The sequence below is a fragment of the Grampus griseus genome (assembly GCF_964374135.1).
Source record: "Grampus griseus genome assembly, chromosome: 1".
NCBI lineage: Eukaryota > Metazoa > Chordata > Mammalia > Artiodactyla > Delphinidae > Grampus > Grampus griseus.
This window is the reverse complement of record NC_139017.1, coordinates 18099892-18112455: the sequence shown is the minus strand read 5'-3', so window position 1 is coordinate 18112455 and position 12564 is coordinate 18099892. Positions and strand designations below refer to the sequence as shown.

General features: G+C 35.6%; 1 protein-coding gene across 1 annotated transcript in view; it reads left to right on the top strand.

Moving 5' to 3' along the window:
• EPRS1 (glutamyl-prolyl-tRNA synthetase 1) overlaps positions 1–12564 on the top strand; it is a 68505-nt gene that overhangs the window by 43260 nt on the left and 12681 nt on the right. Inside the window, exons 19-27 of the mRNA XM_082652023.1 lie at positions 3994–4227; positions 5273–5535; positions 7449–7500; positions 7978–8187; positions 8574–8646; positions 9972–10051; positions 10292–10393; positions 11420–11575; positions 12046–12243. Coding sequence (XP_082508149.1) covers positions 3994–4227; positions 5273–5535; positions 7449–7500; positions 7978–8187; positions 8574–8646; positions 9972–10051; positions 10292–10393; positions 11420–11575; positions 12046–12243 — 1368 coding nt within the window. The remainder of the gene's footprint in view (positions 1–3993; positions 4228–5272; positions 5536–7448; positions 7501–7977; positions 8188–8573; positions 8647–9971; positions 10052–10291; positions 10394–11419; positions 11576–12045; positions 12244–12564) is intronic.

Here is a 12564-nt window from a genome sequence, read left to right as displayed (position 1 = left end):
AGTTTACATATTGTCCATGGCCGTTTTAGCCCTGTAATTCCAGAGCTGAGTAGTTGCAACAGACTTGCAAAGCCTAATATATTTACTGTCTGGCCTGGGCCCTTTATTATTGAAAAGTCTTTCCCTTAGTGGAAAGACTTTTCAGAACCTTTATAGTTAAAGATTTTAAAAATTGAAGTAATGAATGGCAGCAAAATCAGATGATGACTACGTTGAATCAAAATAATAATCCACAATTGTTTCGTCTTGTCAAACCTCGTCTGTGTCGAGGGGGTGCTGGTCACCTTTTACTTCTGCGCCTGCAGCATGTTAATTCACAGCACCTTGCATTTCATGCCCCCAGGAATTCATCTTAAATGTTTCACCAACCTTTGCTCTTTGTATTTTACACCAATGTTTTTGGTTTTAAAACCCAAATCACAGGTTATCAAGAAAGGAAACACATTGTTATATCCCTTTGTCCATTAAACAGGCTGTTCTGGAAAACCACTACTCCTCACACCCACCCCAAATAGCCTTAAGAATTCTCAGGCCAAAAAGTAAATGTCGTAGGCGGAGAAAATGAGAAGAAACAAACCCGTCTTTCCCTTGATGGTTTTGAGCTTCTTGTTTGGAATTTGTGTTAGTGGGTTTCTGCTATATTTGTATGTGGTACTTAATGCAAACTTAACTTTGCTCTAAGCAAGTATAAATCCAACCATCTTGTGAAACAAGACATTTCACAAGACTTACTTCAGCTGAAGGATCTTCTAGGAAAATCAGAGGAGTTTGTATTGATTTATTTGTGTCAGAAAAGTAGCAGATACATTGTGATGTAGGTAAGTGAACCAGGTGAGAAATGGCAAAACAGGTGTTCTAATCCAGGTTGACTGAGGAGTCTGGGCCCTTTCCTGTGCTGTATTGGTTCCTGGGATCCAGGTTCACTAAACCGGCTGTTTCTTACAGGCTTAAGCTAAACATAGATTTCTGATCAATTGATTTAGAGAAAAAATGCGTTTCTTTGAAAACCTTCAAACTTTAAGTTTGCTAAATCTCCAAGCAGACTTTTTTTTTTTTTTGGCGGTACACAGGCCTCTAACTGTTGTGGCCTCTCCCGCTGCGGAGCACAGGCTCCGGACGCGCAAGCTCAGCAGCCATGGCTCACGGGCCCAGCCGCTCTGCGGCACGTGGGATCTTCCCGGACCGGGGCACGAACCCGCATCCCCTGCATCGGCAGGCGGACTCTCAACCACTGCGCCACCAGGGAAGCCCCCAAGCAGACTTTTTAATATGATACAAGCTTCACACTCCCTCTCCCACATTTGAAAGACTCCCTCTTCTGATTACCATTCACCACCAACCTCCGCCCCCGCCCCCCCCCCACCCCCAGCGAAGTGAGAATCTTTGCTCTGGGGAGTCGTCATTAATGTGTGGAGGTGTAATTCCCTCAGCTGTGTTAGTGAGGACCAAAGGTGGGTGACTGTGAATAGAGTTGGGAAAAAAATACAGTTTGAAAGAAGTATTTTTTAAAGCTTTTTTCACTGATCGTTGAGGTGCTGAGGCCATTTTGAAAGGTTCTGTTCTTACTATTTTGAATTGGTTAAGTTCTAGGTTTTTCTTTGTATTAAAGTTGCCACCTTTCCCCATGGGGAAGTGTTTCCATCTAGTGGCTGCTGCAAAAACAGTTTGTGTACTTTTCATGCATTCCAACCAGGTGTGTTCTCATCCATTTTCTACATTTTCAGTCATGTTTTAAATCATTCTTTCAACGTCATTTTTACTTCCTCAAATTCCCATCTTAAACCTTTACTGAAGTCTTTTTGTAGGCTGTTTCCATTCTCATTCATCCACATCAACAATTACTTATTGAAAACTTTTTTCTTGTCTGTGTTGGCACATGTTAGGTGAGTTTAAAACAGCCTTTGTCCATTAAAGACTTAAGATCTATTAACAAGTGTTTTTTAACATTCTGCTGTTGTGTAATCTTGTACTACTGAGTAGTACTATCCAATTTCTCTTTGTAAATGTCTTTTGATCCAGAAAACTAGAATATTAAAAGAAATTATTTTTTTCTCATTCTATGAGACGTATTCAAGTGAGAATCAAAGACCTCTTTTGAAAAAGCAGTGTTCATGGCATGTTAGTTAGTAGGATTAAAATGAACGTTGAAATTTAGATCATTGTCTCATACCTTCTGTAATGCGGTGCATACTATTGTGTTCAAGATGAAAGACTCTAGAATAAACCCGTAGATTAAAATTCTCACTCTACCACTTACTGTATAACTTTGGATAAGGTACTTAATCTTTCTAAGCTTTTCTTCTTTCTTCTATAAAATGGATCAGGGTTGTTTTGAGAATTGAATAAGATGGTCTATGTAAAGCACTTAGCATAGTATCTGGCACAGAGTAAATAGGCCATAAAGTGATAGTAATTATGTTTTATATTGATAATTCTTTCAAGAATCTTTAGGTACCTTCTAAATCATCAGATAAGACTGCATAGCAAGTAGTATGATTTCACTGTTTCGAAAAATAGCCTGAAAAATTTAACTAATAATAATTTAGTTGGAGAGGATATAGACATATATAATTTTACTCCACTTTTAGAATATTTCATTCAGTAATGAAGTGGTTTGTCCATATTTTCTCCTTTATAATATTTCAATTTGTAATCTTGCCACACAAGGGTTTTTCCTTTGTGAAATGTGTGCCATCTGACTTCAAACTCTAGTCAATACCTGCTTATAGTATAAAATGGAACTTCTTTCAAATAGGCCTCTTTTTGTAGAAATGGTTACAGGAAAGTCCCTTAACTATTGGATGCCATTTTCCTTCTTTTAGCTGATGGAAGTTTCTTGATTCTTGTGTGTCTGATTGACTATGTTCTTTTTTCTTAGGATTTTGTTCTGGAAACATTCAGTTCTAAAGACAGAATATAAACAAGAGACAGGTCAGGAGTACAAATCAGACAACCTACTCATTTCTCTTTGCAATTTCTCCTCTTACCTTTACTTCCTCTGTGATGCCTAGTGTGGTAGACGCTAACAGGCAGCAAAGCTGTATCATAAAGCGTTAGACAAGGAAATGTCAGTTGCTATTTTGTACATGCAAATTCTTTGAAGGTATACCGGTTCTTCCTGTGTTCCTTTGACCCCCATTTTAGTATTCTTTCTGCTTGTGTTGGGTTCCTCTTAGCTATTTGGAGCACTGTTAGAATGTAGCCATAAAACTTGGATAAGGTAATTGGGAGGCACTTTTTCTCTGTTTTGATTGATGCCTTGACTTTCCAGTGGTATAGTATATAGTATATAGTGTAGTTTGTGGTTAGATGGTATCACCATTCAGGTAAGGTGTCCAGCGTGGGCCCTTTGCCTGTCCTCCTCTGCTGAAGTCACAAGTGTCTCAGTTGGGCTGAGTATTTCATTCTTTTTCATCATAATTCTGTTGAAGTATCAGAGGCTGATATATATAGCTGAATGTCTAATTAAAACCTCAACATACCTTCTCATTTCACTGTAAATTTTTAAGAGTGATGTAGCTATTCTTTAGTTGAGTCCATACTGTGGGTTTTTTTTTTCCAGTGCTGTATTTAGTGTCTGTTTAATAGGCTGAAGAAAATAAGGATTCATACAGGCAAATTCTGATTTTGTAAATTCGGGCTCCACTGTTTACCGTCCCAGGGCTTGGAAACGGACAGTTTGCTGGGGTGTTCTATAATTTGTCTGTTTACATATGTAAAGTGTAAAGTCATTTACACTTTATGTATGTGTATGGGCATTTATGTTTACTTTTATGATTTGTATATAGATTTATGATCTTTATATTTTGAACTTTTCTTTAGCTTTCATTTGCTCTTTTAGGATGATGATTTAGCTCCTTTGTGCTTGGGTTTCTCCATGATGATTATTTACAGGAATATTTTGGTGGTAGTTAATGATTTTTAATAATCATTGAAATTTTCAGAAATTTCAGAAAGCGTTAAATACTTTTTTATTTTTCTCTTTTATCTCAGGCTAAAGTAAATGAAGCTGTAGAATGTTTACTGTCCCTGAAAGCTCAGTATAAAGAAAAAACTGGGAAGGAGTACGTTCCTGGTCAGCCCCCATCATCACAAAGTTCAGATTCAAGTCCATCCAGAAGCTCTGAGCCTCGTGGTCCAGAAACACCAGAAGCCAAATCACTTTTTGACAAAGTAGCTACTCAAGGAGAAGTAGTTCGAAAACTCAAAGCTGAAAAAGCTTCTAAGGTTAGTGTGGTATTAACGTTTGTGTGTTTTTGTTTCTTACACTACAGGCCGTTTTCTTTGCCTGGAACCCTTAGTGTCCCGTCAGATCTGGCTAACTTCTACTCATGATGGCGGTTCTCAACTCTTTCATCTTGCCTTTTAGAGAAGCGTTTGTTGATCCTAACCCCCATCCCCCATCCCCCATCCCAGCTAGAGTGGCCTGGTCATTCTCATGTGACACTGCCTTTCTCTGACATAACACTTAAATCGTTTAACAGCTAGTTTAATTGTTAAGTTGTCTGTTTCTCTCTCGTCTGTAAGATCCTTGAGAATAGGGACCTAGACCATATCAGTGCCTGGCATATTGTAGGCCCTCCTCTTTGTTTGACTCATTCTCCTAAAGCTCCGTCAGTCTCAAATGGCAAGTTTTATCTTGAGCTCTAGTATAGTGTGCGCTAGTTGTGTTATCTTTATAGGAGGAGGATATGTTGGTACCGATTCAGGTGAGTGGAAAACAGTAAGTCGTTATAGGTTTTGAAGTTTAACCAATAATATAGAAACTTGATTACTGTCATTTTTTATAACTCTGCAATGTTCAACTTATATAATTTAATGACTCAACTTAAATTACAGTAGAATACATATTATATCCTAGTGCTTTCTAATAGGACTTTCTGAGATGATGGAAATGTTCTCTAACAGTTCTGTCCAGTACAGTAGTTACTAGCCGCAAGGACTGTTGAGCCCTTGAAATGCGGCTCTGTGACTGAGGAACTGAATTTTAAGTTTTATTTACTTTAATTTAATTTAAATTTAATCAGCCACATGTGGCCAGTGGCTATTCTTTGAACAGTGCAGTTATAGTACAGTTTTTTAATCAGTATTTTCCAGTTCTGTTTCTCATGCTCTTTTATTCATTTTCAGGAGTGTGTATTTAACATTCTCCACCCCTACCCCATACCCTCTGCCTTTGTGTTTTCAAATCTGCTTATAAAGCGTTGGACATTGGTGCTTAGATAGTGATTTGAATTAAATGCTCTCTTCTCTGTTTCCTCTTTTATTAAAGGATCAAGTAGGTACAGCTGTACAAGAACTCCTTCAGCTGAAGGCACAGTACAAGTCTCTGACGGGAGTAGATTATAAGCCTGTCTCTGCCAATGGGGCTGAGGAAAAAGATAAGAAAAAGAAAGAAAAAGAAAATAAATCTGAAAAGCAGAATAAAACTCAGAAACAAAACGATGGCCAAAAGAAAGACTCTTCTAAAAACCAAGGAAGTGGGCTGTCATCAAGTGGACCAGGGGAAGGACAAGGGCCTAAGAAGCAGACCAGGTAATAAAACGTGGAAACTTCATTGGAAGTGAAGCAAAGTTTTGTATTAATTATTTTTTTAAAAAAACAAATTTTGGGTAGTTTGACTATCACATTAAATTGGAGAATGCTAAAGGTATAATGTCAGCAGATAGTTTTTGTTCATTTTCTGTTTATTTAAATAGGTAACACATTCATTTGCTTGGTTCAAGAATCTTAGAATATAAAGAGTTCAGTGCAGTCTCACTCCTATGCTTCTTTCCCATCTTCCCAGTTCCTCCTACCACCATAATGAATTGGTAACCACTGTTACTAGTTTCTTCCCTATGCACTGAGAGATTTTCATTTGCTTACACAAGTAAAAACAAATATATATGTGTGTGTGTATATATATATATTTTTTTCCTCTTCTTTCTCCCTTGTAACACAATTGTTAGCTTAGCTGTACACGTTGTTTTGCACTTTAGCAGATTTTTCAAATGAAAATCTTTTGTGGGGACTAAACGAGAACTTTGTTCTCAGTAGGCTTTTAAAATTGGTTAAATATAAAACAAAGCTGGTTTAAAGACAGCACTGTGGAATAGATGGTGTTTCAATATCTTCTAATCCATATGAACAGTATGATTCCCCCATTATCCACATCCCAAAATTAGAGTGAACTTTATGTGAGGTTCACTCTAAGCTGAACCTAAGTTAGGCTGTTGTTAGCAGCTACTATTTAGAGATACTTTGGTGTTAGATTTGTTTAGCTGAATTTCAAATTCTGCCTCTCATCACTCACAGTATACACACAGTGTCTCCTCAAACAAGAGAATACAACAGTTATTTTCTTGCCCATTGACTGGGTGATCAGCATTATAGAATAGTAGAAGTGAGAATAGAACTTCTCATTTTTTACCTTCTGACTGCTTGTGAAACGGCCAGATTTCATGTAGGCATTTTGTTGGGATGTATCAAAGTGAAACAACAGAGAATTCAAACATAAATACATTAAGATTTTAAGCCAATAAAGCCTTGTTTGTAAACTCTAAAAAGATGTACCTTTTATAAAACATAACTAATGGGTAGATTTTTCTATGTGGATCATAAGACCACAGTTTCCTGAATAATGGTTGGTGTTTCATTAAAAAGATTATTGTCTAGAATAGTTTTTTTTTTTATTTCTTAGAGTTTATTGCACAATCACCATCATTAATGACTTCAAACTTTTTTTTTAACATCTTTATTGGAGTATAATTGCTTTACAATGGTGTGTTAGTTTCTGCTTTATAACAAAGTGAATCAGTTATACATATACATATGTTCCCATATCTCTAGAATAGTTTTTTATTGCAGATCTAATTTATTTTGGAAGCATCTGTCTCTGCAACTTTTATTTACTGTGGTTAAAGGAAAAACTTATAGAAAAAAACTTACATGTAAGGATATATATATATATATATATATATATATATATATATATATACACACACTTATGTATTGACACATGTATACATATAGCCATTGTCTTTACTACTTTTTACATATTACTTTTAATGAGACACTGATCTTACTATATTTTTATCTGGATTGAAACTGGCAAAAGATTCTTTTTATTTTTTAGTGAGAACACTATGTGAATAGGCTCTGTCTTTGCTACAAATACATTTCCTTATAAAGAACTTTGTAAAAGGAATGTCTGCATTAAAGTCATAGCTTTTGTTACGCTTATTAGTTTTCCTAGCTTTTGATGGATAGCATCACACAATCTTTTAAGAGATGATTGAACTGTTTTCTAGGTTAAAAACATCATGGGAATGAATATAGAAGAGATATAAATATAGAAATAACTCAGACTGAAGGAAAACCAAGCTCTTTTGAGGTTTAGAGGTTTATTTCCATTCAGCCACAAAGCAATTGCTGGATGAAGAGATTTGTATTTTTTATATCTGCAGGTTGGGTCTTGAGGCAAAAAAAGAAGAAAATCTTGCAGATTGGTATTCTCAAGTGAGTATGGGTTCTGTTGATTTTTATGTTTTAAATTTCTCAAAGGCTACTTTATATTTAGATTCTAAAATCCAGACACAAAGTAATAATGCATATTGCCTTTAAAATACATAGCATAGTCATGTAACATGTCAGTTTTCAAAGCAATGTCACAGAAAGTATTGAATTGAGAAGTAGCCCTGTGAGATAGTCATTATTTGATTTTTTATTTTGTTTTGTTTTTTTGGTGAGGTAAAGGGATTAGTCCTAAGTCACAAAATAGTAAAACAGCAGAAGCAAGGTTAGAATTCAAGTCGTCTTAAGAATTCAGAGCCCTGGTGTTTCTCAGTCTAGAATGATCCATTTTACACGCACATTAAGAGGATGTACCAACAGGGGAAGCCTCCAGACTTGAAGCTTGGCTATCATACTCTTGGCACTTATACTATAATTTTGGTTCAATTTAGGCTTCATAGACTATATTTTTCTTTTAAAAAGGTCATCACAAAGTCAGAAATGATTGAATACTATGATGTAAGTGGCTGCTATATCCTTCGTCCCTGGGCATATTCCATTTGGGAATCCATCAAGGACTTTTTTGATGCTGAGATCAAGAAACTTGGTGTTGAAAACTGCTATTTCCCCATGTTTGTGTCTCAAGGTGCATTAGAGAAAGAGAAGACTCATGTTGCTGACTTTGCCCCTGAGGTGAGTTAGCCTGCTTTATTTATTTTTTGCAGTTTTCTGTCATGAACTCAGAAGTATATTTTCAGTTCATACTTGAATAGTAATTTAAAAGGCAAGTTACTGCAGCCAACTTAGAGAAATGTAAAGCCATTTAAAAAAAATTAGATTTCTTTCATCAGGGCAAGTCATGATTCTTTTTGTTACATTCACTAATTAACTGGCTTTTACTTTTCAGTAAACATTATAAAGACAGTAAGTATCTACCTTTTCTCACAGTGAACAGAAGCAGTTACTTTAACTTGCCTTAATTGATAGAGCAAAACTTGAAATAGAGTTTTGACTATAACTGTGCTCTTCCTCTAAAGTGCTGTTTAAAAAATGTATGAAAAATGATTTCATCTTACTAGGTTGCTTGGGTGACAAGATCTGGCAAAACAGAGTTGGCAGAACCAATTGCTGTTCGTCCTACCAGTGAAACAGGTGAGGATGGGCCTTGGAACACAGGAGAAAAGCTCATTGAACAATAGAGACAGCTTCTAGAGTTGAGTCTCACCTTTTATTTTGTGATATTTATAATGCTTATTGATGATATCAAGTTTAATGAATGTTGATGAAGATAAATGCAGACTTAAGTGGCATAGAATTTTATTCTCTGTACAATATTCATTGTGGAGCTGTTTATCATTAGGATAAAGATTTTTTTAAAGCAATTTTAAATCATTTTTAATTTCATGCTCTAATTTTTCAGAGCTTTCCAAGAAGTTTTATTCTTAGAATAGTTTTTATTCTTGGAATTGATTATAAAATTGTAAACACTAATGTTTACTGCCTTATTTTCTTCAAATTAGTCATTTAAATATTACATTTGCATTTATATAGGGTTTTTATAGGTTACTAAGTGATTTCATTTACACCTTGTATTATTCTAACAGTAGTGTAGTTAGGAAAGTAGGGACAGCTATTGTTATTTCCATTTTGCAGGTTAAAAAAAAGATCTCTGAAGGGTTAAATGATTTTCCTAAAATTGCACATAATAAATGGGAGTACCACTTGGAAATTTTGAGTCTTTGGGCTTGTCACTGTCTCCAAAGGGATTATCTATCTTTAGAGTTAAGGATTGTTTGCTTTTTATTTGATACTTTTAGCGATACTCTTGTATAATAGTATATAATGATGTATTATTAAAATTATGATAACCAGCTTTTTTTCACATACCAAATTGGCAAAGTTATATTTTGTTTTACTAATTATAGATAATCCTGAATGGGCTATGATAAGAAAGGCACCTTCACTTAAATTAGCAGTTGATGGCAAGAGGTTTCAGACCCTGGGTAGATGCATCAGATAGATTTAACCTAAATTCTGTTTCTAATGGGTAACTGTGCTGGATTCAGCAAGTGATTTAACTTCTCTAAGCTCAGCTTCCACGTTGTCAATATTGAGATTATGATATCCATTTCATGGGTTGAATGTGAGGATTGAACAGGATAATGAAAGGAAAGAACTTAACGTAGAACACAGTATATACTATAAGATGTTCACTTAGTGTTTTTAGAAGTAAAACAGCCGAAAAGCTATAAAATTAAATGTAAATCTCATTGTGAAGAAAATAAAATACGGTCAGTTTTAGGTGGACTTATTCCCTTGACTAATTCGTTTGATGGAATACAATACCGTTCACTTACCTGCACAAGCACAGCATTTTAATTCCTATTAATTATGTTTCCTGTTTAACACTAACCAGCCTTCAAAGGGGAATAAAACCTTTAGTGACTAACTGCCTGTATTTTCCTGTGTCTTTTCAGTAATGTATCCTGCATACGCGAAATGGGTGCAGTCCCACAGAGACCTGCCCATCAGGCTCAATCAGTGGTGCAATGTGGTGGTAGGTGCACATCCCTTCTTACATTCTTTCATTATTCTTCTTATTCATTTAAACACACACACACACACAAACACACACATTTTTTTTTCTTGTTTTTATATTCAAAGGATTGGGAGTATGGAAGCATTTTTGAAGTATTTTGGATTACAATTATGATTTCTGATTACTTACCGTATAAAGTTGTTACCAAAAATTGAAAAGCTCTCTCTAAAGATTAAATTGTGTTCTTGCCTCTTCCAGCGTTGGGAGTTCAAGCATCCCCAGCCTTTCCTGCGTACTCGTGAATTCCTTTGGCAGGAGGGGCACAGTGCATTTGCTACATTTGAAGAGGCAGCAGAAGAGGTATAACACTTGTCTTCCATATTAATTATGTTCTAATTCTTTGTCCAGGCTGTGCTTTTTTCCCCCCTGCAGCTGTAAGTAATGCAGTGCTATCTATTTACATAGTAATCATTCAGTAAATAACTGTAAGTTGAAATTTGGTCTGATCTCAAAATGACATTAAAAGATAATTTCCTGGTATAAATTATTTTGTTCCTTAAAATTTATGTATCTGTTAAAAAACAAGTTAATTCAAATGTACGTGGACTTAAGAAACTGCTTACTGAAATTTTATTAGAAAATGTGCCGTTTTAAATTTTCAGATGAAAATAGTTTTGGACTTCAATGTGTAGAAGAAATTATAATCCCATGGGTGAAATTAATGCTTCTTCAGGAGATTTTTACCCTGGTTACTGTGTATCTTTCATAAACATTTATTTTCTTTTATATTCTAAAGTTATTTATATTTTAAAAAATTATTCCACTTGTTTTGCGTACTGCTTTGTTGAATATTTTAATAAATTCACACTGGCTGCTTTGACCTTTCCATAAAAAAAGATTTTTATTGTTTGAAGTGCTTTTCCCACCACAATTAGTTTTCTTTTATTTTCTTTTTTAATACATTTATTTTATTTTTGGCTGCGTTGGGTCTTTGTTGTTGCTGTGTGGGCTTTCTCTAGTTGCGGCGAGCAGGGGCTACTCTTCATTGCAGTGCGCAGGCTTCTCATTGCAGTGGCTTCTCTTATTGCAGAGCATGAGCTCTAGGCATGTGCTTCAGTAGTTGCGACATGTGGGCTCAGTAGTTGTGGCTTGCAGGCTCTAGAGCGCAGGCTCAGTAGTTGTGGCGCATGGGCTTAGTTGCTCTCTCGCACGTGGGATCTTCCCGGACCAGGGCTCGAACCAGTGTCCCCTGCACTGGCAGGTGGAGTCTCAACCACTGCGCCACCAGGGAAGCCCCACAATTAGTTTTAAATAGTACAGTTTTTATAGATCTATCATCAATAAATATACCATAAATTTGAACACTTTTCATTTAAAACGTTACAGGTTTTGCAGATACTTGACTTATACGCTAAGGTATATGAAGAACTCCTGGCAATTCCTGTTGTAAAGGGAAGAAAGACTGAAAAGGAGAAATTTGCAGGAGGAGACTACACAACTACGGTAGAAGCATTTATATCTGCCAGTGGAAGAGCTATCCAGGTATCAAACTGCTGCATAGGATTCCTAGGTGACTGTAAGCATAGCCCGTGGGCAGATCTGACAAGTTTCTTCTGTCGTCAGAGAAGTAGACTCTTAAAAATCAGTATATCCCATGTTTTCTAAGGCCATATTATAATTTCAGGCCAATCTGTCCCATTCCCTGTAAATCTCCAAGGTCAGTTAAATCAAGGCTTATATCCTGAATCACCAAAGCATGGATTTTTTAAAAACCTTTGTAATTAAAGTAACTTCTCTAAGAGGGGCTGCTCACAGCTGTATGCTACTATATATTTTTTGACTAATCTTAGTCTCTTTGTTGTATCAGTTACGCTTTAAAAACTTATTTAATATAAAAAATCAGGGAAGGTAAAGTAGGTCTAGTGCCATTTTAAGGTGTGTGATCTTACAGTAATTATTTTCAAAGGCATTAATAGGTTATCAAAATTAAAAGATGTGTACCTCTATTTTAGGGAGCAACATCACATCATTTAGGGCAGAACTTTTCTAAAATGTTTGAAATCATTTTTGAAGATCCGAAGACACCAGGAGAGAAGCAATTTGCCTATCAAAACTCCTGGGGCCTGACAACTCGAACTATTGGTGTTATGACCATGGTTCATGGGGACAACATGGGCTTAGTATTACCACCCCGTGTAGCCTGTGTTCAGGTAAGGAAAATATTTCTGTTTATCATTTCTTTTATAAAATACAAGCCATATTTAGCGAAGAAAATTTTAAAGTGTGATTTTTTTTTCTGAGTGTCATTCAGGTAGATTTAGCTGATACAGAAACAACGTAGAATACGGTCTAGACCTTGGTATTGTGTAACTATGTATATTATTTGTGTTACTGTTTTTTAATTTTTTTACCTACTTTACAAAAGTTTTAGAAATTATTTTTTGAATAATGGTTTATAATAGGTTAAATGAAAAACAAATGTATTTCGCATGGACAAACAATATTCAGCTATTTAATAGTTGCTAGATATT